The sequence below is a fragment of the Thalassophryne amazonica genome, chromosome 10, assembly GCF_902500255.1.
Source record: "Thalassophryne amazonica chromosome 10, fThaAma1.1, whole genome shotgun sequence".
NCBI lineage: Eukaryota > Metazoa > Chordata > Actinopteri > Batrachoidiformes > Batrachoididae > Thalassophryne > Thalassophryne amazonica.
Window position 1 is genome coordinate 28,246,855 of NC_047112.1, and position 27,952 is coordinate 28,274,806.

Here is a 27,952-nt window from a genome sequence, read left to right on the forward strand (position 1 = left end):
TTACAAGAGGCACTGTGACTTCAAAGACAATATGCTGAAATGGCCAAGAATGTAAATGATATGTTATTGAGAATTCAGAGAAAAGAGCGGCACAGCCTGCCAAAAATCCACAAATGGTTGTGGGATAAATGTGCTTGTTTCGTGCTATATGCGGCTAAGAGGAGGGGTTCTTTTCTCACCAGAATGCTGAGCTCGAAGTGGAACAAGTGGGCCGGCTGGTCTGCCTACAGGAAAAGTCAAAAAGAAGAAGAGGGAGGGCCTTTTCCAGCCATTCTACTCCTTCAGATTATAAGTCCCACACACACACACACACACACACACACACACACACACACACACACGACAGGCAGGGACACACAGAGACAAAGCCAGGAAGTGACATCACCCACATGAATAGCAGCCAAAGAACATTTTTCCTCTGTGTGTTGTGTGTGCCGAGCTGCTGCTGACTGAAGTTGGGAGACTCGGCGTCTGTTCAGCAGGACGACAGCAGAGCAAGAGGGACCCCCGAATAACTGATGTGTCCTCCGCAGACGAGGGCTCAACCCCGGCCTTCCCACGACTTTCACATTCCAAACTCTCAGCTGCTGAATGTCAGTCAGGTACAGCAGATACAACTTTTTCCACCCTGTTACATTCATTTTTATCCGTGAGCCTCTTCTTTCGTACGTTTCAGCCTGCTGGTTGTGTGTTGTCTTTCTCATTTGTGTTTGACGTCACAAAATAACTTTCCCAGGCTGAGTCAAATTCCTCGACTCGACCTCAATACGTGATCGGGCACGCTTCAGTCTGAAGCTGTTGAGACGTGCAGAAAGGAGTGAAATGAAAGTAAACAGGCAACCATTGTGACCACTTGTATGCTTTTGGATGTTAACCAGTCAAACAGTACAGTACTGTCTCTTTCAACCAATCACAAAGCTTTTTGTTATAGAAACTGTCAAAACTCACATGACCACGTATTCACACTGTCAAGGTGGGGAGTTCCGATCAGCCTAGACGCATCGTATTATGACCCAGATGTTTAACTCTGCACCGCTACAAACCGACAGGCGCTGGATCTGTTGATTATGAGGTAGTGAAATAAATCAAATAAAGATGTAAACATTTCACAGACAGAAATATGGACTGTTGGTTCATCTAAACAGAAGAGTCAGTTAATAGCTTTAATCAAAAACAACCACAGGAAATGTTGAGATTGCCAAATCAGAATGAAATGCAAATACGGATCTAATCTCATGTTGCACGTTCCAGACAGCCGAAAGTTAATGTTTGAGTCAGAGCTTATTGAAAGTAAACATTATTAGTGGAAAAATAATGTGCCTTTATATCTCAGGGACTGGAACCCACTTATTACAGTTAAGGGTCACGAGGCAGGGGAGAGAGGCAGCTATCGCAGCGATAATTGGGCTAGAGGTGGGATACAGGCCGCCCATCCATCATCCATCTCTGGAGGACTGGATATCATATACATATAAAGTGTAAAACTGAGGTAATTATGCTAATCGGTGGACATTAGATGCAGGCAAGCAGAGAAACCTCATCATCTGTTGGTTGCTTTTCATGTTTAAGACTCGTAACAAACATACATTTTTTTAAGTTATCTTCAGTTTATTCAAGGGTTCATGTTATACACCTTTTCCGAATACTATAAATCACCACTGGCCTCCCTTATTGGGTATGCACAAAACGGCACCTAAGCGAGGCGTATGACAATTTATGAAAACAAACAAGAAGGCAAAATGTGCATATATGTGCACAATCTGTGATCCATGGTAGGACCATTTTGGAGAGGGTGACACGAAGACAGATTAGTTGCAAAAACATGTACGGTGCATCCGGAAAGTATTCACAGTGCTTCACTTTTTCCACATTTTTTATGTTACAGCCTTATTCCAAAATGGATAAAATTATTTTTCCCTCAAAATTCTACTCACAACACCCCATAATGACAACATGAAAAAAGGTTTTTGAAATTTTTGCAAATTTACAAAAAAAAAAAAAGTCACATGTACTCACACCCTTTGCTCAACACTTTGTTGATGCACCTTTGGCAGTAATTACAGCCTAAAGTCATTTGATTTTGTTTATGCATGCACACACACACACATATATATGTAGGAATGGGTATCGATAAGATTTTATTGATATCGATACCATTATCGATTCAGCTTATCGATCTGATTCCTTATCGATTCCCTTATCGATACCTCTTGTGAATTTTTTTGTGTACGAAAAGCAGGCTTTACAGGTTTTCTATGTCAGCGGATCAAAGAGCTTTTTCTTATTGTGCACCCGCTCTCTGGAAGGGTCTTCCTGTGACTGTGAGGCAGTCGGAGTCTGTGGACATTTTTAAGTCAAGACTTAAAGCCTATTTTATTCTCTTTCTTATGAATAGTTTTAATTTTTTTTATCTGTTTTATTCTTTTACTTCTGTTTTTAATTATGTATTTGAATTGTTTAATTTTTATTTATTTATTTTAATTTTTTATGTTCAACTGTTCTATGTGAGGTGCCTTGAGATGGCTTTTGTTGTGATTTGGCGCTTTATAAGCCAATTAAATTGAAATTGAATTGAAACTGAACAACATTTTATTGAGTCTTAAGTAAATAAATATGAAATTAGTCACTGGATCCTTAAACTTTGGACATAGTAAACTCTACATGGTGGATCCTTGATCTCTGGACATAAATGGAAATAAACAAAATCTGTAGTTATTGTCAAAAGCATTACCTTTCAGACATTATTGGCATGAATGTCTTTCCATACATCTGAGCTGAACTCATACAGCTGGCTGTGCTGCACGTCAGGGTGTAATTCATAAAGAACGCAGCACGTCTCATTTTAGGATGAAAAAACATTTTAGTTGATTGTAGTTTCTTGTCTGTCTTACAATGTTTGTAAGATGTGTCATTTTATTTAAAGCGGCAATTCCTTTTGAAGTTATTAATTTAAATTTCAATTTATTTTCATTTATATAGCGCCAAATCACAACAGAGTTGCCTCAAAGTGCTTCACACAGGTAAGGTCTAACCTTACCAACCCCCAGAGCAACAGTGGTAAGGAAAAACTCCCTCTGAGGAAGAAACCTCAAGAGACCAGACTCAAAGGGGTGACCCTCTGCTTGGGCCATGCTACAAACATAAATTACAGAACAATTCACAGAACAGTTCACGGACAAATATACAAGAAATGCTATTGGCGCACAGGACAGGAGGATCGCCAACACGAATACAACTCCCATCTCTGGATGGAGCTGCACCTTAAACAGAGAGAAAAAACAAAATCAGGCATCAGAAAGACAAAAAAAATACTGTATAATTTGCCAGCATTAAACAACAAGAAAAACAGAGAAATACTAAGGTGATCGCCGGCCACTAGCACTAAACTTCACTAAAAGACCCAGAATTTAGGTAAAGTTTAGGCCGCGACCTGCTTCAATTACTAATAAATGAATTAAAAGAGTAAAAAGCGTAAAACAAAACTGCACCAGTATGCTAGCCATATGAAAGGGAAAATATGCGTCTTAAGTCTGGACTTGAAAGTCTCCACAGAATCTGAATATTTTATTGATGCAGGGAGATCATTCCACAGAGCAGGGGCACGTTAAGAGAAAGCTCTGTGACCCACAGACTTCTTATTCACCTTAGGGACACAAAGTAGTCCTGCACCCTGAGAATGTAAAGCCCGGGCCGGTACGTAAGGTTTAATTAGGTCAGCTAGGTAGGGAGGTGCCAGTCTATGAATAATTTTATAGGTTAGTAGCAGAACCTTAAAATCTGATCTCACTGGGACAGGAAGCCAGTGAAGGGATGCTAAAATGGGTGTAATGTGGTCGAACTTTCTGCTTCGTGTCAAAAGTCTGGCTGCAGCATTTTGAACCAATTGGAGACCCCTAATGCTAGACTGTGGTAAACCAGAAAATAGAACATTGCAGTAGTCCAATCTAGAAGAGATAAATGCATGGATCAGGGTCTCAGCATCAGCCATAGACAGGATGGGACAAATCTTCGCTATATTTCGCAGGTGGAAGAAAGCAGTCCTAGTAATATTTCTAATGTGGAGGCCAAAGGACAATGAAGGATCAAAAATTACCCCAAGGTTCCTCACTTTGTCAGTGTGATGTATGACACACGAGCCGAGGCTGAGCGTTAACTGGTCAAATTGATGCCGATGTCTCACTGGACCAAGAACCATCATTTCAGTCTTATCAGAGTTTAAAAGTAGGAAGTTTCTAGACATCCAACTTCTCAATGCTGCAAGGCAATCTTCTAAGGATTTTATGTGAACAAGATTACCAGCAGTTATCGGCATGTATAACTGAGTATCATCTGCATAGCAGTGAAAGGTAATCCCAAAACGCCACAATATGTGCCCGAGGGGTGCTATATAAAGGGAGAAAAGCAGGGGGCCTAAGACAGACCCCTATGGAACCCCAAATTTCATGTCACTAAGGTTAGAGGTAGTGTTACTGTACAAAACACAGTGAGAACGACTGCTCAAGTATGACGTCAGCCATGCAAGGGCACTCCCAGTAATCCCAAAGTGATTTTCCAGCCTATCAAGTAGAATATGATGATCCACTGTATCAAATGCAGCACTGAGATCTAACAGCAACAGAACCATAGTGGTGTCCGAATCCATTGTAAGCAGAAGATCATTCACCACTTTAGTGAGAGCCATCTCTGTGGAATGATATTTTCTAAAAGCAGACTGCAGTGGTTCAAAGAGATTATTCTCAGTCAGATAGTCTACGAGCTGCCGTGACACCACTTTTTCCAGAATTTTAGAGAAAAATGATAGATTTGATATCGGCCGATAGTTTGTTGACACTGCAGATTTGAAACATTTAGGAACAGATCCAGAAGTTAAAGAAAGATGAATAATTTCCAGCACAGTCAGCCCAAGAGTGGGCCACAGGTCCTTAAACAGTTTTGTTGGTATAGGATCAAATAAACAGGTTGTGCTTTTTGTTGACATTATGAGTTTTGTCAGCATGCCTAGTGAGATACTGTCAAATTCTGTAAATCTAGGTAATACCTCAGTAGTGGCGCCCACATCAATAGCAGGGTGTAGTGGCTGGATTAAGGCATGCCGGGATATGTTTAACCTGATATCTTCTATTTTCTTCCCAAAGTAATCCAGGAAATCTTGAGCTGTAAAAGGAGAGCGAACTACAGGTGGTTGTCGATGCAAAAGTGTTGCCACCGTGTTGAACAAGAACTTTGAGTTATGCTTGTTTTTGTTGATCAAATCAGAGTAGTAAGTCCGCTTTGTAGCCAATAATGCATGCTTATAGTCTAAGATAGCATCACGCCACACAAGGTGAAATACTTCTAATTTTGAACAACGCCATTTCCGTTCTAGACCTCTTGCTTTATGCTTGAGGTCATGCAGATAATCATTGAACCAAGGTGACTGTGATTTGGGGGAGCGCGGTTTTAACACAGGTGGTGCAATCATGTCGAGTGTAGTTTTGAGCACTGAGTTTAAACTATCCACAAGTCTGTCTACTGACTGGGTATTTGTCATATGTGAAGCTAAGACATCAGGCAGTCTAGCTTCGAGTTCAGTGTTAGTTGAGGAGTTGATGCATCGCCGTAATGATATATAAGGTTGTTGTTCTACTAAACACGGCAGCGAAACTGTAAACTTAATAAGTGAGTGATCAGACACCACTGATGTAAGAGGCATGATGTCAGTATTCGTGACAGCAATACCACGTGCGAGAACCAGATCCAGGGTATTTCCACTAATGTGCGTCAAATCCTGAATGCATTGCTGAAATCCTAATGCATCCACAATTTCCATAAATGATTTGCAGAGGGGATCAGAAGGCTTATTTATATAAGTGTTAAAGTCACCAATGATCAGAATGTTATCTACTCTAGTTGACAAGTTAGAGATGAACTCACCAAATTCGTCTAAGAATTCAGAATATGGGCCAGGAGACCTATATACAGTGACAAAGTAATACGACTGATTTTTATTCTTCTGACCTTGGCAATGTGTAATATCCTGAGCAGAGCGGAGAATCAGATGCTGAAACGAGTGATATTTGTAACCCCCAACAGCTAATAAGCTAAACCTAGATTTATAAATAAGAGCAACACCCCCGCCTTGCTTCGCATCATGAGGGACGTGACTAAATGTATATGCTCGTGGGCAGGCCTCATTTAAGGGGAGGACAGCTGTAGGTTTAAGCCAGGTTTCACATAGCCCAATCATATCTAAGAGATGATCAATAATTAGATCATTGATCAACAATGATTTTGAGAACAGTGATCTTATGTTAATGAGACCCAGTCTAAGGACCTCAGTGGGGTTGACGGTTGAACTGTTTGGGTTTAGGGGTGGTTCCAGAGTAGCATTTATAAGATGCCTAGAAGTAGCTTTAGGTTTTTGCGACCGGACTCTGTCTCGGCAGAGAGCCGCGCAGCGTTTGGAGCTGTGCCAACGGAACGGAGGACGATTCTCATTTCTTGACTGCAACAAGAGTCCCAGTTTGTGACTTTAATCCACACAAAAGTGACTCACCATATTTTAATGGCTTTGAGAGGGGTTAAGAAGCGGACTTGCAATTTCTGAAGAGCAGCGAATAAAAGAACCAACGAGCTAGTGGATCGAAGCATTGCTTCATTGGTTCACGCTTCAAAGTGGTGTCGCGCTGCAGAAACGGTTGATTACAGACCCACTGCAGGGTCTGTAATCAACCTAGAGGAATGATCATTTTCCCGACAAACACCCTCAAAAGCAACAGTTTTTTTTTTTTTGCAAAAAAACCCACAACTTTTTTGCATTGTCATTCCAGGGTATTGTGTTAGAATTTTGAGGAAAAAAAGTTAATTCCATCTATTTTGGAATAAGGCTGTAATATAACAAAATGTGGACAAAAGGAAGTGCTGTGAATACTTTCTGGAAGCACTGAACATGTAATTCCACAGCACATGCCACATATGATGTATGGTGGCCCAGTGGTTAGTGCAGCCAGAGGTGGATTCGCATGTTGAGTTAATACAAGTTTTACGCCAGATGCCCTTCCTGACACAACTCCACATTACATGGGGAATTTGGCACACTGGAAACAAGCGCACTGAACCACTTGGCCACCACCCCTGCTGGTGACCCATAATTATTCCATTGACATTGTGCAGTTCAATACAGCTAAATCACATCATAAGCCAGTCCAAGACGCTTTACAAATGTAAAGTCTTACCTTACTGACCCCCCTGATCAAGCACATAGGCAACCGTGGTAAGGAAAAACTCCCTCTGGATGTTTTTGAAGAAGAAATCTCAAGCAGACTGGACTCGGAGGGGTGACCAACTGTTCTGGCCACACTAAATCAAATCAAATCAATTTTATTTATATAGCGCCAAATCACAACAAACAGTTGCCCCAAGGCGCTTTATATTGTAAGGCAAGGCCATACAATAATTACGGAAAAACCCCAACAGTCAAAACGACCCCCTGTGAGCAAGCACTTGGTGACAGTGGGAAGGAAAAACTCCCTTTTAACAGGAAGAAACCTCCAGCAGAACCAGGCTCAGGGAGGGGCAGTCCTCCGCTGGGACTGGTTGGGGCTGAGGGAGAGAACCAGGAAAAAGACATGCTGTGGAGGGGAGCAGAGATCAATCACTAATGATTAAATGCAGAGTGGTGCATACAGAGCAAAAAGAGAAAGAAACACTCAGTGCATCATGGGAACCCCCCAGCAGTCTAAGTCTATAGCAGCATAACTAAGGGATGGTTCAGGGTCACTTCCTTGAGCAGCCTGGTAGGAATGGGGTCTAATAGACATGTTGATGGTTTGGAGGAAGTAACTAATTAAAATAACTCAGACAGAACAATCGGAGAGAAAGAGTCTAACCAAATGCTGGCATCACTGAAAGCAGCCAAAGATAACGATATGTCTTTGGGATGGTTATGAGTAATTTTTTCTCTAATAGTTAAAATTTTATTAGCAAAGAAAGTCATGAAGTCATTACTAGTTAAAGTTAAAGGAATACTCAGCTCAATAGAGCTCTGACTCTTTGTCAGCCTGGCTACAGTGCTGAAAAGAAACCTGGCGTTGTTCTTATTTTCTTCAATTAGTGATGAGTAGTAAGATGTCCTAGCTTTACGGAGGGCTTTTTTATAGAGCAACAGACTCTTTTTCCAGGCTAAGTGAAGATCTTCTAAATTAGTGAGACGCCATTTCCTCTCCAACTTATGGGTTATGTGCTTTAAGCTGCGAGTTTGTGAGTTATACCATGGAGTCAGGCACTTCTGATTTAAGGCTCTCTTTTTCAGAGGAGCTACAGCATCCAAAGTTGTCTTCAGTGAGGATGTAAAGTTATTGACGAGATACTCTATCTCACTCACAGAGTTTAGGTAGCTACTCTGCACTGTGTTGGTATATGGCATTAGAGAACATAAAGAAGGAATCATATCCTTAAACCTAGTTACAGTGCTTTCTGAAAGACTTCTAGTGTAATGAAACTTATTCCCCACTGCTGGGTAGTCCATCAGAGTAAATGTAAATGTTATTAAGAAATGATCAGACAGAAGGGAGTTTTCAGGGATGTTAAGTCTTCAATTTCCATACCATAAGTCAGAACAAGATCTAAGTTTTGATTAAAGTGGTGGGTGGACTCATTTACATTTTGAGTCAAGCCGATTGAGTCCAATAATAGATTAAATGCAGTGTTGAGGGTGTCATTCTCAGCATCTGTGTGGATGTTAAAATCGCCCACTATAATTATCTTATCTGAGCTAAGCACTAAGTCAGACAAAAGGTCTGAAAATTCACAGAGAAACTCACAGTAATGACCAGGTGGGCGATAGATAATAACAAATAAAACTGGTTTTTGGGACTTCCAATTTGGATGGACAAGACTAAGAGTCAAGCTTTCAAATTAATTAAAGCTCTGTCTGGGTTTTGGATTAATTAATAAGCTGGAATGGAAGATTGCTGCTAATCCTCCGCCTCGGCCCGTGCTACAAGCGTTCTGGCAGTTAGTGTGACTCGGGGGTGTTGACTCATTTAAACTAACATATTCATCCTGCTGTAACCAGGTTTCTGTAAGGCAGAATAAATCAATATGTTGATCAATTATATCATTTACTAACAGGGACTTAGAAGAGAGAGACCTAATGTTTAATAGACCACATTTAACTGTTTTAGTCTGTGGTGCAGTTGAAGGTGCTATATTATTTTTTCTTTTTGAATTTTTATGCTTAAATAGATTTTGCTGGTTATTGGTGGTCTGGGAGCAGACACCGTCTCTACGGGGATGGGGTAATGAGGGGATGGCAGGGGGAGAGAAGCTGCAGAGAGGTGTGTAAGACTACAACTCTGCTTCCTGGTCCCAACCCTGGATACGGTTTGGAGGATTTAAGAAATTTGGCCAGATTTCTAGAAATGAGAGCTGCTCCATCCAAAGTGGGATGGATGCCGTCTCTCCTAACAAGACCAGGTGTTATGTGCAGACACGAGTTGAGGAGCGCGACCAGCGTCTGACTGAACCCAGCGCTAAAATAACCAGAAAGCGGTTCCAAAAACAAAACATTTATTTCCCTTCTGTGCAATAACTGTGTACAACATAAATGTGCGGTTTGTCTGGCGAGGTGAAGGACGGCGCGCTCATCCAGCGCCCAAATGGATCGAAGCCCGACGCTTCTGGACCCAGACTCACGCCAAACACCCCCCAGGGGGACACGACAAACTGACTCTGTGAAGGATGGAAAAGGTGAGGTAAGTCAACAGCTACAACAAATATCCTTCAAAGGCACACACTATCAGCAACACATTCAGGTCTGAATTTAAGCTTTATGTAATGAGCAGCTTCTCACAACAGGTGGAGGATCATCAGTCCGTACGCCACGGCAGTGAGAAGCAAACTGCACAATTCTCATCAATGTTCAAATATACTGCGTAACAAAATACCAAATTACTGTTAACACTTATTCAGACAATCATCACCTCTGATGTGTGCTGACAGCATGTGTCCCTCACCCTCCTCCTTCACAGGCAACGATGTGTCAACCCTGGCGCGGGTCCTCAGCATCTCACAAACGAACGTCACAAGGTCGAGTTCCCGGCAATTCTGCTTGAACCACTCATGGCTTAAATGCAGAACGCCATCTCATTATCTGCTTCAGCTGAAAGTCTTTAAGTTTACACGTGAGCATCATCCACAGGTGCAGCTAATAATGCTGATGAGGGTGAAGGACTCTTCTGCCAGCACCGTCTCCACAGACAAAAAAACAGTTTGCATACCACCTGGAGAGCAAAGAAAAGAAAAGAACACCAAATTGTCCAGCCAAACCCCCCAACACACAACACCAGGTTTTCCCCAGAAGCTTTGCCAATTATCTATGAAGCCCACCTCATTTTTTGGAAACCACTCAGACAGCCAGCAATTCAAGGAGAACATGCGGCTAAACATGTCACTCCCGGTCCGATTGGGGAGGGGCCCAGAGAAAACTACAGAGTCCGACATTGTTTTTGCAAAGTTACACACCGATTCAATGTTAATTTAGTGACCTCCGATTGGCGTAACCGGGTGTCATTACTGCCAACGTGAATTACAATCTAACAAATTTACGCTTAGCCTTAGCCAGCAGTTTCAAACTTCCTTCAGTGTCGCCTGCTCTGGCCCCCGAAGACAATTGACTATGGTTGCTGGTGTCACTAACTTCACATTTCTCAAAACAGAGTCATCATAACCCGAGTTTGATCCTCGCGGGTGTGCCGCCGAGTGGGGAAAAACGGTTTAGAAATGTGAACGGGTTGGCGTTTACACGGGGCTTCTGTTTAGAACTATCGCTTCCTCCCTCACAGTCACCCAGTCGGCCTGCTTTCCCGGCTGCTCGGGATCTGCTGGAAGGGAACTAACGGTGGCTAAGCTACCTTGCTCCGCACCGACTACAGGGGCCTGGCTAGCTGTAAAATTTTCCACGTGCGGAGCGAGTCTCCAATTCGCCCAGCCTGGCCTCCAAAGCTACGAAAAGCTACACTTATTACAAGTACATTACTGCTAAAGGAGGCCGAGGAATAACTAAACATGTTCACACCAGAGCAGAAAAGTGCAGGAGAGACAGGAGAAGCCGCCATGATAAATCGGCTAAGAGCTAGTAGCTGCGCTAAGCTAGCGGATTCCTAAAAACACACAAAGTGAATAATGTGTAAATAATTTAGAGTGATTCAGCAGAGGGAGTGCTTTAGTTAAGGCACGTGAAAGATTACACTGTGAAACAAATCGTTATCTAGTTATCTAGATCAATCTAACTGCGGCAGATTAACAGCTAGCAGATACAGCAAAACACCGCTGTGCTCCGGAACAGGAAGGATACAATACCGCAGTGAGAGCCAACCACCAGTAGGTTGGCTACTCTAACAAAACAAATATCAAACAAAAAAAAAAATACAATAAACATACAGAACGGGGATAATAAAATGTCCAGTGAGTATCATGTAGAGGACAGTAGGAGAATTTCTACATTTACAGATATACGTAGAATTGCTTGCAGTTTTGTGAAACATTTAAAACAAAAAACAACCGCAAATGTAAGCACTGTTTTGTACAATACAATCCCTTTAAGCAAATCACCGGCCCAGCAACGGTGTTATTTTTGTGCAATAGATTGACAATGAAGATTCATATTAATTTACCAGTTGTCTGTTTTTATGCCGAATACTGTGAATCAAGTTGCAGTGCTGTAGTGGCCATGCAGTGACACATCTCACTGTGGGAATTTTCTATCCGGCTGTCTGTACCCCTTTAAAATTGGTGTGTTTGGCATGAAGTTGATTTTGCCAAATAAATTGGCTGGATGCTTTAGCACTGAGTGCTGTTTTCATAGCTGGGCAGTGCTAGAAGTCTTGTGATACTCCTGGCCATGCATGAATTGCACAGTTTTAAATGATTTGTCCATAACCTGCAATTCTCTTTTCTATTCACATTGCTCATTAAGATAAATTTAATCATATATTATACAATAAAAATATACAGGATCTTTCTCTTCTTTGGATCCAGTCCGTAAACGTTTTGTTCTTGGTCATACTTGCCTGTGTCACAGTTTGAAATCTTGTCTGGTTGTCTGTTTATTTTTTTTGGTCTGTTTTGTTATTTGTTTATTTTGATTCATTGGTTTTCTGTGTGTTTATTCTCTTACTGGGTTTTCTGCTTGGATCTGTATGGAGTTAAATTTGTCTCAATAAGATTGCAAATGCACAGGGGTTGATTTACAAATATTCTTTGATTTGTACACATGCTTTGTGATCCACAAATACAAATTTCTGATTTGTAACTTGGTTGTTGTTTTTTACAATATTTGTTAAAAAAAAAAAGGCATCTGCCAAAGTGAAAATTCTGTATGTGAAGTGTGATTCAGCATTGGTGGGATCACCATTACACACATTCATCCGTTGCTCAGTTATGCAACATTGAGACATTCTCAGCGCAAAACTGCCCAAATCAGCAAACAAACAGCTCACGATTCACACAAAGCAACACTGCACAGAGTGCAATTTACAGATATTCCTCGATTTGATTTTGTACGCCGCGTTTTGTGATCCACAAACACAAATTCCAATTTGTAACGTGTGTTGGTTTGGAAATATATCGGTTTTTTTCCATTTGTTAAAAAAAAGCACTTGCAAAACTGAAAATTCTGTTTTGTGATGTGTGATTCAGCATTTGTGGATCACCAATTACATGCATTCATTGTGTTGTTCACTTAAACAATATTGAGACATTCTGAAGGCAAAACTGCAGTTGAGAAATATATAAAAATATATGTATATATAAATATATGTATGACGACAAATATATGTCGTTATTCACAGTTCCATCCATTAGATGGCAGTGGTGTTCTATGCACTTTGACGGCGGGGGGCCGACAGGTACCGAAAGGCGCCAAAAGTAGCTGATAGGACCCAACAGGAACTAACAGGAAACTGACAGGAGTGATAGGAAGTTGAATTCAGCCTATAGGAGCCGGCGCGGGAGCTGGCACTGACTCAGTACAGCGCTTACAAATGATTTTTCCCTGCTCCCAGACAAAAATAACATTATGTTGGTTATTCAATACATGATATAAAAATAATGTTTGATGACGTTAATGCATGCGTGTCTTCATGTTGATTACACACACAGACATGGTGTCCAACAACACGCTGTAAGACGTTTTTATATATACACTCAACAAAAATATAAACACAACACTTTTGGTTTTGTTCCCATTTTGTATGAGATGAACTCAAAGATCTAAACTTTTTCCACATACACATATCACATTTCTCTCAAATATTGTTCACAAACCAGTCTAATCTGTGATAGTGAGCACTTCTCCTTTGCTGAGATAATCCATCCCACCTCACAGGGGTGCCATATCAAGATGCTGATTAGACACCACGATTAGTGCACAGGTGTGCCTTAGACTGCCCACAATAAAAGGCCACTCTGAAAGGTGCAGTTTTATCACACAGCACAATGCCACAGATGTCGCAAGATTTGAGGGAGCGTGCAAGTTGGCATGCTGACAGCAGGAATGTCAACCAGAGCTGTTGCTCGTGTATTGATGTTCATTTCTCTACCATAAGCCGTCTCCAAAGTCGTTTCAGAGAATTTGGCAGTACATCCAACCAGCCTCACAACCGCAGACCACGGGTAACCACACCAGCCCAGGACCTCCACATCCAGCATTTCACCTCCAAGATCGTCTGAGACCAGCCACTCGGACAGCTGCTGAAACAATCGGTTTGCATAACCAAAGAATTTCTGCACAAACTGTCAGAAACCGTCTCAGGGAAGCTCATCTGCATGCTCGTCGTCCTCATCGGGGTCTCGACCTGACTCCAGTTCGTCGTCGTAAAACCGACTTGAGTGGGCAAATGCTCACATTCAATGGCGTTTGGCACACTGGAGAGGTGTTCTCTTCACGGATGATGCGAAGGAGATGTGTTGCACTGCATGAGGCAAATGGTGGTCACACCAGATACTGACTGGTAGTCCCCCCCTCCCCCAATAAAACAAAACTGCACCTTTCAGAGTTGCCTTTTATTGTGGACAGTCTAAGGCACACCTGTGCACTAATCATGGTGTCTAATCAGCATCTTGATATGGCACACCTGTGAGGTGGGATGGATTATCTCAGCAAAGGAGAAGTGCTCACTATCACAGATTTCGACTGGTTTGTGAACAATATTTGAGGGAAATTGTGATATTGTGTATGTGGAGAAAGTTTTAGATCTTTGAGTTCATCTCATACAAAATGGGAGCAAACCAAAAGTGTTGCGTTTATATTTTTGTTGAGTGTATATATATATATATATATATATAAAATTCTCCTGGCACCACAGCTGCCACAGTGTTTCTGTAAAACAGCTGGATTTTTTTTGCAGTGTAAAAAGCTTTTTATTATTGTTATTTATTGTAAACCAAACAAACCCAATGTAAACATCACCCACATTACGTTTGTCTGCTTATCTTTTATTTAAAAGAGAAAAAGGCACAGACAAGTACAGAGTGTACAGTTTATAATTGTTCTTTTTCAATAAATGTCTTACAGTGTGGTTTATATATATATATATATATATATATGTGTGTGTGTGTGTGTGGGGGGGGGGGGTTAAGTTCTGCACATGCCTTTTTTTTTACAAATATTTGTAAAAACCAACACACAAGTTAGAAATCAGAAATATGTGTTTGTGGCTCACAAAGCACGTGTACAAAATCTAGGGATAGTTGTAAATCACCCTCTGTGCATTTGCAAGTATTAATGAGACAAATTTAACTCCGTAGATCTGTCCTGTTTCCATCTCTCTTGTCTGTCCTGGGTTCTTGGTGGTGGGCGTTTCTCTCTCTCTGTGGCCACACCCTTGTTCTGGTGCATTCCACGCACACTGTTCCTAATTTGCAGCTCATCACCTGAGTTATATAAGGCTCACTGGGTGCAGTAGTTCCTTGCCATATTGATGCGCCTTGTGCCTTCTCTCCAGCTATGTTTCTTCACGTTCCATAGTCCTGCCTGCCTCATTGTGTTCCTGTCCGTCTGCCTGTTGACCGACCATGCCATATTCTGATGGTTCTTTGGACTGCCTACTTGTGTACCGACTTCTGCTATCCACTCCAGTAAAGTCTTTTACAAATCAGAAGCTGTTTGTTTCAGCCTTGCATTTGTGTCCAAACCGTTTTTGACCAACCTGCCTCTCGACTGCAAGGAATAACCACATGCGGTTTTTCTTCTTCTTTACAGGGACATCCCTTCACCTGAAATCAAGATTCCTGCATGATTTATATGAGGGACATTGACTTCTGTGACCACATTTCACCAGGAAGGCAGGTGACAAAATCAAACAAATTATTCTCCTGGAGAGCCACCTCTGTCCTTTGGGGAAACCACTAAACCAATGGCATTGTGTCTGGGACAAGTGTTCAGCAAAGACAAAACGTTCAGGGCCACGAAAACGATTTGAACCTGGCACCCAACGCTTTGAACTATACAAGAAAGCCCAGGCCTCGCTCAAATCTGGCTTGGATCTGAGGAAAGTGGTTCAGCTGCCGAAGGCGAGAATATCAGTGACTGGATCGCTGTACATGTGGTGGATTTCTTTAACCGGATCAATCTTATCTATGGCACCATGAGCGAGTTTTGTACTGAGCGCACATGCCCCCATCATGTCCGGGGGGCTGCGGTACGAGTACAGGTGGCAGGACGGCGATGACTACAAGAAACCCACCAAGCTACCTGCTCTCAAGTACATGAACCTGCTGATGGACTGGATAGAGTCTCTAATCAACAATGAAGACATCTTCCCCCACCAGAGTAGGTGTGTGACGGGTCTCTCCACCACACACACCACAACACACACAGGCACCACATTGTTGTCAAGTGTGAAACCAAGCCGTTGATTGGACCGATGTCATACTGCATTCATGCCCCTCCATTAAGCCTCAATGGGAAGTTACAGGATGAAGCGGAGGTTAATTAAACAATATGGTTTGACATTAGAAAAGATTAAATTGGACAGTGCAGGGTTATTTTATGTCACTGCTCAGATTGACAGTTAACATTTATTAGAGTTGGGAATTTCATGCATAATGAAAGAGAGGGAGCAGAGTCGACAGTGGCTCTGTAGCTATTTCACGCTGAAGCCATTGCACAAGCCTCCTTTCTTTTTTAAATAGCGTTATAACCATTGACTTTACATATTTGACATCATCAGTGTCTGTTGTAGTTAGCTATTATAATTATTGATGCATGTTATGGCCCAGATACACGGCACTTATTTGGATTAACCACACTTAAATGTTTCAGGTAGTCAGTTTCTTCAAACTGTTTAAGTTGGACTAATTTAACAGTTTTGTAATAAGGTGTCACACTGATATTTTTAACAGGTGTGTATTGATGTCATATTTTGGATTGGTATTGGTCTGATGTTGGTCAATATAACTGGCTTGCATATCAGAAACACAAAACAAAACATGGAGGCTATGCATGTTTTCCTTTAGGTGAGCAGAATATTTGTTTTGCACACAGTAAAACCACTAGTGTAAACTAACAATAGTGATTTTACTGTGCAGTTTCAGTTGATGGCTAGGTTAGCAAAGTACATCCAGACAAATGTATTTATTACCAGATCAGTGGTTTTAAGACAGGGAAAAAGGTATTGGTTTGGTATCATTATTGGGAGATACTGAAGGTCCCAGTATTGTTATTGTATCAAACATGAAAAAGTGATACTGTGCCATCTATAATTACCCGAGGCCATCAAATATGGCCATCGGGTCTTGCGAAGACTTTGCATCTGTCTGTCTGTGCTCAGCATCAGTCCAGTCCTATTACTGCCAGAGGCTTCAAATTCACAGGAAACATTCTTGGGGCACAGACATTGGACAAGTTCAAAATGGTTAACCTTGACCTATTTTACAGGGCTCTCACCAGCATTATAATACCATAACGGTCTGTTACGTTGTTATAATAAAAAATTACACTGCAGTAGTGCCGTTACGTTGTTTTTGAGGGTGTGTAACGGGAAAATAATTCCTCTGTTGATTGTGGAGCCACTGGTTCTGATGTAGTAGCAGTGCATCCACAATTTATTCATCAGCCTGTATCAAAGCCATTTCTGCCTTTTCTACTGATTAAAGTCTCTAAACAGGACTCTTTTTCTGCTAGAATCATCCACCGCTTCACACAGACATTTTTTATCATTGTCATTAATGTGTTTTTTCTGCCGTGGACTGGAACATTAATATCTCCCACTTCTCTGGTTCCTAAACTAAAGTTAGTGTCCCTCATGAAAATAATGTCCTCCGCTCCATGTCTGTGTGTGTTGAGGGATTTGCTGTGGCTCTCTGCCGAGGTGGAAAGACGGATCATTCCACAATCAATAACTTCAAAGCGAATCGCCGTTTTAAGTCAGTTGACACCTCTTTCCAAATGTTGTAAAAGAGACAAACTACAACCGAGCAAAGCTGTTTTTTCCCCAAAATGAGATGCCCTTGGTTTTTGTCGGGGAGAATCAGTGGTGGGCACAGAACCAAAAAATTAACTTCGATAACAGATAATCAGATAACTGAAAAGTTATCTTCGATAAAGATAAACAAACTACCCAAAATGTATCAGAAGTTACAGATAACAGATAAATTTCAATATTACTTCTGACACATCTACAACTAGTAGTACAACAAATTTAATAGCTTATAATATTAAAAATAAACACACCCCATCAATTATGACTCTCCGGTCAGGCGCAGGTCTTGAAAAATAAAGTCATGCTGACTTATGGTTTTGATTATAAATAACATTAATACCGATAGAATAACTCCATTAATGTCAATTATGTCATTTGTACAAAGTTAAAATATAACATATCTTTTAATGTTGAATAATGCACCAATTCTGAGGTTTTGTAACAAACAGACAGATCGCAAAGGATTCTGGGTAAAAGTGCCTCTTTTTGGAGCGAGGCGGAGGGGAAGGCGAAGGGCTACAAATCCCTCCGTTTGGAGGGGTAGGAGGAGCTTACTGCTGTCTCTGAAAAAAACAAACATGGTGCCGAAAGAGCCGCAAAAATGAAGCGGCTTTCATTACAAATTACGCTGTTTAGTAAGTTATAACTTGCCAAAAAACTTTACAGGCAGTTGTCTATGACAGCAGCGTTTATGCTGCTGGATGCATGTTGCGTATGTTGTCGTTCTGAAGAATATCGTAACGTCGCTCATGCGCTGCGTTATAATGCACATACACACGAACGCTACGATAAGACACTTTTATATCTCACAACGGAGAAAATCATGATAAAGTGTAAGCATGTTAATTTGTATGTTCATAAATCTTTGGATATTATCAATCCCTGCTGTTGGATTTCAAGGTCTGTAACGTGTGTGTATTTTGTAAACAAACGGAGCCCTGGACACAGTCATCTAATAAGCTTTCAGGCAGAACATGAGAAGTTTCATCAATGGGAATAAGTTGGAAAATACATACACACACATGTATATGTGTAACACATAACCTGACATCCTAATAGACTGATATTATTTGTCAAGGAAATTTCTAAAGGAAATAAGGCTGGATGCAAAAAATGGGAGAATTTGAAAAAGAAATAAGGTTGTAATTCCATTAAAAAAGTGAAACTTGTATAATGTATACATTCATTGCACACAAAAAAAGCCATTTGCAAAGCCAAAAAGTTGATTTGACAATCATCTGACATAACCGGGGTCAAAATAAATAGAACACTATCTACTGGTTCCCACACACTTAGTGAACACTACTGACCAGTAGATGGCAGGCCTTGTTCACTAAGTGTGTGGGAACCAGTAGATAGTGTTCTATTTATTTTGACCCTGGTTATGTCAGATGATTGTCAAATCAACTTTTTGGCTTTGCAAATGGCTTTTTTTGTGTGCAATGAATGTATACATTATACAAGTTTCACTTTTTTAATGGAATTACAACCATATTTCTTTTTCAAATTCTCCCATTTTTTGCATCCAGCCTTATTTCCTTTAGAAATTTCCTTGACAAATAATATCAGTCTAAAGCCATCGATTTTTTTTTTTTTTTTTTTTTTTTTTTTTTTTTAAGCCAAAAGAAAGGCATCTGACCAAAACATGGAAGAGTGTACAAATGTGTCACTGTACAGGAGCTAATTTATACACAGCAGTTTACTATAGAAAATCCTTACAAATGTTTTTTGTTTTTTTAGCTTCAAGAATAATTTCTGATTACATTTTGAAGTTTAAAAAAACAAACAAAGAAAGCCCTTTATAAGCCATAAAGCAAAAGCTTCAGCAGGGCCTAAGCAGTCCCCGAACCCCTGGCTTCTTAAGGTTTTTTTTTTCCCCACCCCATTACGCTGAGAAAACATCCTGCTGAAACCCTGTTTTAAGAGATAATTTAAGTTTAAAAAGTCACATTCAATTTAAATCAGGTTTTTTTTTTTTTGGTTTTGAGGTTTTTTTGAGTGGTGGAGGTGACAGCCAATAAGAGTAGAGTGGCACCATGACGTCAGGGGCTGGTCTCCCTAAAAACTCTTCATTTATGTGTTTATATAACATGTTTCTCATATATTCTATAAAAGCTTGTGAAAAATAAATACTTCTAAAACTTAAAATGCTATTTTTGGAACCTAATAACACCTCTGAAGTTATTAACAAGATGTTAGCATGGCGACACCATAGGCTGGTAGCTGCAAACTCCATTTTGTGTGTAAATATAACCTCTGTCATATATTATATAAAAGCTAGTGAGAAATAAACACTTCCAAAACTGAAAACGCTGTTTCTGTAACCTGATAACCTCTAGATTGATTTAAATTACATTTTGCCGACATCAGCATGCCCGCTAACGTCCGCTCTTGTCATAAACGTAAATATTGTTTATGACTGATTGATAGAGGGGCTTTATTGAACATGTACAAATTGTAAGTAAGAGAATAGGATCTTAATAATTAATGTAAATAACAATGAATGTATAATTACTATACTACTATTAATATACTTTGCATTAGAATATCAATTAAACAACTGCAAATTATAAAGAAGACAATGCTCATACGGCCGATGGTATTTTAGCATTGCGCTATATTTTTTAATCAGCTGAAGATTGGAGTTTTTAGTTTTAAAAAATAACACCATTTAAATGTCTATAACAGCCTTTCTCTTTTATCCTGCTTTAGGTGTCCCTTTCCCCAGAAATTTCCAGCAAGTGTGCAAGAAGATTTTGAGCCGCCTCTTCAGGGTGTTTGTGCACGTTTACATCCATCACTTTGACAGCATCTGCAACATGGGTGCAGAGGCCCACATCAATACCTGCTACAAACATTACTACTACTTCATCTCAGAGTTCAACCTCATTGAACACTCTGAACTGGAGCCCCTGGTGAGACATTAGTGCCACCTTAAATGTGAATGGGAGAATATATGGGAGGGTTGTGTCAGTACTGGCTCATAACTGTCGGGCTTCCAGACCATTTTAACCAACCTACCATTTATATGCTGTGCAGCATGTTTAATTTGAAGGAGCTGAAGCATTATTGTCGTTTGTGTCCATGCACATAACTCCAGATTTATTGGTGCAATTATGTACAAGGCTTTGTGTGTCTCTCTGGCTCAGACCTCCAAGATCTGGTGGATCTGGTCAGAGCTCATCGCATGATGAGAGACGTAGTATTTTTCTGCAATTTCATTTCTATCGTGATTACCTGAATCACTTTGCTAGATGTACAGATGTGGGCAGATTCATTGGTATTATATTCTTTAGACATGCCACCAGAAGCATTGTGGTTAACTTTGTCTCTACAGTAAGTAACAGTACAGTATGTATGTATGTATGAATTTTAGCAAGATATCTTGAGAATATCTAATCCAATTTAGATCAAATGTAACAGGTACACTGTGGCCAATAAAGGGAAGAAGTACTTTGAGTTTGGCTAGGAGGGGTTAACGATCGGGGTAAGAGGCCCAGATCAAATTTCTACCCTCATAGGAAATTGGCAGATTTTATGGGAATAAGTTAATTTATTTCATTGTTATTGAGCTTGACTGTTTAAAAGCCCTTCTGTATTATCTCTACATGCCTGATACTTTGAAATGTTAGTTTGGTGTCAAATCAGTGTGGTCTAAGAACACGTTTTGATCTAGTTTGAGCTGCCCATATGTTCCAAAAAGGCTGAGAACACTTATTCTATGAAGAGGTACCGGACTCGTTCATGGGAGTGACAGTCTGTATTTGCAGTTAGTACATGTTGGTAAAATAGGCCGACAGCAAATTTTGTATGCTTGCTGAAGCAAATTGCAACAAATATGAATAAACTGCACACTTTCAAGACAACCAGTACCACTAATCTATTTAACATGGGGAAATGGAAATGAACAATGCCTTTTGCCTCTTCAGTTTCAAATCAGAAAAGAAACTTGTAAAATATTTTGTAGAAACTAGGTTAGCTTGAGGCAACATCCTTCAAAAGATGATTTGGACTTTGAACAGTTGTATAATGAGACAGAGGCTTTACAGTAGCTGCTTTATTCCAATAAAGGGGCCTCCTGTTGTGCACACAAAGGTAGAGAATGGTGCTCAGAGTGTCAATAAGACATCTGTTGCCATCATTATGAAGCCTGGGATTTGTAATTCCCCAAGCAAAGTCAAATAGTGATAAAACAGAATATATTAGAGAAGATGGAGCTTTCAGATTTCTGCTTTACCTTTTTGTGGGCATGCAGGGTTGTGTAACATGCATGTGAAGACGTTGATAGCCATGTGATGCATGATTAAAAGTGTTTTGTCTTTTTTTTTATCTTGCAGAAAGAGATGACTGAGAAGATATGCACTTAAATGGAACCACACAAATTTGAGGACTTTACATTTCATTTTTTTTTTCAGAGCTGAGAAATAAGTGACTTCAGAACACTCCAAGAACAATGTTACCAAAGCTGTGAGGGTGGGTTCTCTCATTCACCATATCTTCAGACAGTGAATTAGTGAATAGCTAGTGTTATTCCTTGCCTATTGTCCATAAGTGTTATTTTTAATGGAATTTGTCTGTTTTATATGTAAAGCATGTTTTAAATTCATGTTTGACCTTTGATATTTTGATAGACAGCATTGAGTGGGTATGTAATGACATTTTGAATTATTTGATATCTGGAAGATATTTCAACATGTTTGAAGGACATAAAATACAATGTACAAATGCTGAAACTTATTGTACAGGTTGCTGTATATTCAGAGCACTAAACTACAAATTATGTACAAAAACATCATTAACGGTGAGTCTTTTTTTTTTGTCTCAGCAAACACTTTAACTGAAATGACAAGACAGCATGTGGCCAGTGATACAAAGGTGTGTGTGTTTAATTGCATGTTTGCTTTTAGGCTTATTTTATACCATACCATCTTTATTTATAAAGCACTAGAACCAAACTGACCCAAAGTGCTGTACACTAAAACATACAGTTAAAACATTAAGGCATATATTTAAACAAGTTGATAGATAAATATAAAATCTAAAAAAAACTATAACATCTAAAAACTATGTCTCAGTGCAGTCGAAAAAAGAGGTTTTAAGACGACGCCTAAAAATGGCCAATGAAGGTGCCTCTTTTACACCCAAAGGCAAACTGTTCCACAATTTAGGTCTAACAACAGAAAAGGCCCTGTCCCCTTTGAGCTTCCATTTAGATCTTGGTACCTTCAGAAGCAGCTGACCTGAGAGACCGACAAGGAACAGTAGTGATCAGAATAATAGTAGTGCTATGTGACTAAAGATTAATCCAGGTTTTGAGTATTTCTTATTGTTACATGGGAAACAAGGTACCAGTAGATTCTCACAAATCCAACAAGACCAAGCATTCATGATATGCACACTCTTAAGGCTATGAAATTGGGATATTAGTAAAAAAAAAACAGAGTAGAAAAGGGGGTGTTCACAGTAATAGTAGCATCTGCTGTTGACGCTACAAACTCAAAAGTGTTATGTTCAAACTGCTTTTTTAGCAATCCTGTGAATCACTAAACTAGTATTTAGTTGTATAACCACAGTTTTTCATGATTTCTTCACATCTGCGAGGCATTAATTTTGTTGGTTTGGAACCAAGATTTTGCATGTTTACTAGTGTGCTTGGGGTCATTGTCTTGTTGAAACACCCATTTCAAGGGCATGTCCTCTTCAGCATAAGGCAACATGACCTCTTCAAGTATTTTGACATATCCAAACTGATCCATGATACCTGATATGCGATATAGAGGCCCAACACATAGTAGGAGAAACATGCCCATATCATGATGCTTGCACCACCATGCTTCACTGTCTTCACTGTGAACTGTGGCTTGAATTCAGAGTTTGGGGGTCATCTCACAAACTGTCTGCGGCCCTTGGACCCCAAAAGAACAATTTTACTCTCATCAGTCCACAAAATATTCCTCCATTTCTCTTTAGGCCAGTTGATGTGTTCTTTGGCAAGTTGTAACCTCTTCTGCACATGTCTTTTATTTAACAGAGGGACTTTGCGGGGGATTCTTGCAAATAAATTGGCTTCACACAGGCGTCTTCTAACTGTCACAGCACTTACAGGTAACTCCAAGCTGTCTTTGATCATCCTGGAGCTGATCAATGGGTGAGCCTTTGCCATTCTGGTTATTCTTCTATCCATTTTCATGGTTTTCCGTTTTCTTCCACGCGTCTTTTTTTTTTTTTGTTTTTTATTTTAAAGCATTGGAGATCATTGTAGATGAACAGCCTATAATTTTTTGCACCTGCGTATAAGTTTTCCCCTCTCCAATCAACTTTTTAATCAAACTACGCTGTTCTTCTGAACAGTGTCTTGAACGTCCCATTTTCCAGTGTTGTATAAAGTCCCGGAAAATCACACTTAAGTAAAAGTACAGATACCCATTAAAAAATGACTGGTAGAAGTTCAAGTCACTGATTGAAATGCTACTCAAGTAAAAGTCTTAAAGTAGCTAGTATTTATTGTACTTAAGTATGACAAGTAATGTACAACTAAATGTACTCAAGTATTGAAAGTAAAAGTACAAGTAAATGTTAATAATCAAAAACGGACTGATTTTTTTAAATAAAAGTTTATCTAGGCTTGTAAATGACTGGTAGTATTAGTCAGAATACTGAATTGTGCACATCACACAAAAACACTTCAGAAACAAGGTTTCAAAACCTAAACAAGAGTAGGCTACTCACTAGGTGTTCACAGGAAACATTTATTTCTATACGAGGTCTATTAAAAAAGTATTCAACCTTATTATTTTTTTCAAAAACTATATGCATTTGAATCACGTGTGATTGCGTCAGACAAGCTTGAACCCTCGTGCGCATGCGTGAGTTTTTTCACGCCTGTTGGTTGCGTCATTTGCCTGTGGGCAGGCTTTGAGTGAGCACTGGTCCACCCCTCCCGTCGGAATTCCTTTGTCTGACTTCTTCCTGAGAGACTGGCGCTTTGCTTGATCAAAATCTTTTCAGAAACTGTAAGCCACATCCAAGTGGACACCATTCGAGAAATTCAGACGGTTTTCCGTGAAAATTTTTAACGGCTGATGAGAGATTAAGGAATGTTACTATCACTTTAAGGACAGCCCATGGCGCCGGACGGCGCGCCGCGCCCTGAGCCGCCGTCGTCAGCCTGTTTCGAGCTGAAAACTTCCAAATTTAAGCCTCTGTTGACCCAGGACGTCGTGAGAGAGCAGAGAAGTTTCAGAAGAGGTCGGGATCAGCAGTTTATCTGGACATTCCACTGTTAAAGGAGATTTTGTAATGAAAGACGTGCGGACGGATTCGCGCGTCGGCACCCAGCCGTAAGATTCAGGCGGTTTTCGATGGCTTTCAGTTGAGTGAGTATCTGAGAAATTGTTTAACAGCTGGGCATGTTCAAACTTGTCCTGTAACGCTTCCAACGGAGGTGTTTTGCTGTGGCACCGCGCGATGAGTGACTGGGTTCCGACGTACGAATCCGTCCACACGTCTTTCATCTCGTTTGTAATGAGTAACGGCATGGCGCGTAGAAAATGTATCGGAGTAGAAGTATGCAATTAAAGTCGGAAATGTAGTGAAGTAAAAGTGAAAGTAAGCTGAATTAAAAAACTCAAGTAAAGTACAAAGTCTCCCAAAACGTACTTAAGTACAGTAGTGAGGTATTTTTACTTTGTTACTATACAGCACTGCCATTTTCCTCAGGCTTTCAAAGAGAAAAGCATGTTCAACAGGTGCTGGCTTCATCTTTACGTAGGGGACACCTGATTCACACCTATTTGTTCCTCAAAACTGACAAACTCACTGACTGAATGCCACACTACTATTATTGTGAACACCCCCTTTTCTACTTTTTTTTTTACTAATAGCCCAATTTCATAGCCTTAAGAGTGTGCATATCATGAATGCTTGGTCTTGTTGGATTTGTGAGAATCTACTGGTACCTTGTTTCCCATGTAACAATAAGAAATATACTCAAAACCTGGATTAATCGTTTTAGTCACATAGCACTACTATTATTCTGAACACTACTGTATATAAGGGTGAAGAAGCCCAGAGAGGTACAAAGGGGCTAAGCCTTGAAGAGACTTAAAAACAAAGATGAGAATTTTAAAATGAACCCTAAAATATACAGGTAACCAATGAAGTGAGGCCAAGACATGAGTAATACGCTCTCTCCTTTGAATTCAAGCAGCAGCATTCTGAAGCAGCTGCAAATGTGAAAGCAGGGACTGACTGACTCCCACATAAAGTGAGTTACAATAGTCCAAGCGAGATGAAATAAAAGCATGGTTCGCCATCTCAAAATGCTGTCTAGAAAGAAAGGGTTTTTACTGTAGCCAAACGCCTTAAATGATAAAAGTTGGCTTTTACTGCAGCTGCAATTTGGCTGTCTATTTTAAAATCACTATCCACCTTAAAACCAAGATCAACAACCACAGGTTTAAAGTATTCCTCCAAGGATCCCAAATCAACAGAGGAATACTCACGCGGACCACTAGGTCCAAACAATATCACCTCTGTTTTATTTTTGTTAAAATTAAAAAAATTCAAAGCCAACCAAGCTTTAATATCATTTAAACATACCAGAAGCTGATTTAAGGGCAGAACATCGTTCTGTTTCAAGGGCAAGTAAATTTGCCAATCATTTGCATAAGAATGCAATGGAATCCCATGTCTTCTTATAGTCCAGCAGTTAAAGGATAGAATCGTGCACTTTTTTACAAAAGCGCCAAACTTTGTCCAGGGACTCTTTAGGTTATATTAAGTCATGTCAAAGCGGGAGACATTTGATTTTAGCCCTGTATCCTCCTTTTTTTAAAGGGTGTTTGCATGGTTATAATACAGTGTATATTTTGCTATTCATATGACAATACGATCATATGGTTATTATGTAGGGGGCCAGTGATCAAGATTGGACCTTGTTAAGCTGTAGAGAATGGCTACTACAATTAGTGCAAAGCTACACTGACGTGCGACGTCATACATCGTCGTACATCCTTATACATTAGCAGGGTGGTATGTTTCAAAAGGGAAAGAGGTTAAAATGTAAAATTAATTTACCATTATTTTTTAAGAGTGTAAACTATGTTTAAGTGCATTTGTAGCATACAGTACTTTCTTTTTCTATGCATGAAAACAGCTTTCAGTCACTTTAAGTAAATTAAATATAGAGTCATGATTTTATGTTATGGAAGATATAAGGTAAATTGAGTGTTTTAAATTGTAAACTAAATGGTTATGGCCATAAAAACAAAATTGATTTCTTGTAATTAATAAAAAAGCATTTCTTTCCGTTCAAACACTGTTGTTATTTTAGAGTGTAAATTTGTTAGAGTGCATGAGTAGCATCTTTCCTTTGCCCTATGCTCGCAAACAGCTATATTGCATATTGATATTCACAATGAGTTATACAATATTTAGTCACTTTCCCTAGATTAACGCTTTTTCTAAGAGTGTAAGCACACTGAAGTACATTCAAAGCATCCCTACGTAGCCTTAATACATTTTTCATAACCTTCAAGTTTATATTATAAACTTAAATAGACATTTGGATAAGAGTTTGTCATAAATTATATGCTGTAGAAGGCTGAAAATGGTTATTCTCTTAAACCCAAGTTTTTAGAGTGTAGACGTTTATGGATTCAATGTCTCCCGATCTTATATACATCAGGACACTCTAAGGTACCTCTGATAAAGTTTTGGCGCTTTTGTAAAAAAATGCATGATTCGCCTAAAATTTGTCCCTTAGCCGCCGGACTATAAGAATAGAGCCCAAAGGCAGCAGATACAGTGGGGAAAAAAACAGCAGCAGCCCCAAAATACAGCCCTGTGGAACGCCACATGTCAAAGGACCTGCAGATGATTCTGAACCAGAGAAAGTATGTAAGATCGTGTAGAAACAGAAAACAACAGTGAAGCACAGTGTGTGTTATAAGTGTCCATTTTCTGAACGGATAAATAACATAGTTTATGCCTGGTGTAAACATCTATGATAAATATCCCATCTCATTACTAGTTACTCACTAGGTGGATTAGTGGGATAACACTGTGCTGTCATGTTGGAGGCGCAGGTTCAATTCCCACTCAAGACACCTGGTCTGCCCAGCCATTCTAAGTGGAAGAGTAACCCCAATCATCAGGACCCCGGCTCAAGTACAAAACATCAACAGATTTGCTTTTGTATATTTGTTGTCTGCATTGTAAATTGTGGCCTGTGGAATGTTGGTCCACTCCTCTTCAATGGCTGTGCGAAGTTGCTGGATATTGGCAGGAACTGGTACACGCTGTCGTATACGCCAGTCCAGAGCATCCCAAACATGCTCAATGGGTGACATGTCCGGTGAGTATGCCGGCCATGCAAGAACTGGGACATTTTCAGCTTCCAAGAATTGTGTACAGATCCTTGCAACATGGGGCCGTGCATTATCCTGCTGCAACATGAGGTGAGGTTCTTGGATGTATGGCACAACAAT

General features: G+C 40.0%; 1 protein-coding gene across 1 annotated transcript; it reads left to right on the forward strand.

Moving 5' to 3' along the window:
• mob3c (MOB kinase activator 3C) lies at positions 1-22,239 on the forward strand. The gene is given in 7 exon segments (XM_034179671.1): positions 1-602; positions 15,242-15,443; positions 15,445-15,547; positions 15,550-15,656; positions 15,658-15,826; positions 20,175-20,377; positions 21,800-22,239. Coding segments are annotated over 6 exon segments (660 nt in total). The 5' UTR covers positions 1-602; positions 15,242-15,395; the 3' UTR covers positions 21,830-22,239.
• Positions 22,240-27,952: the final 5,713 nt, after the last annotated feature.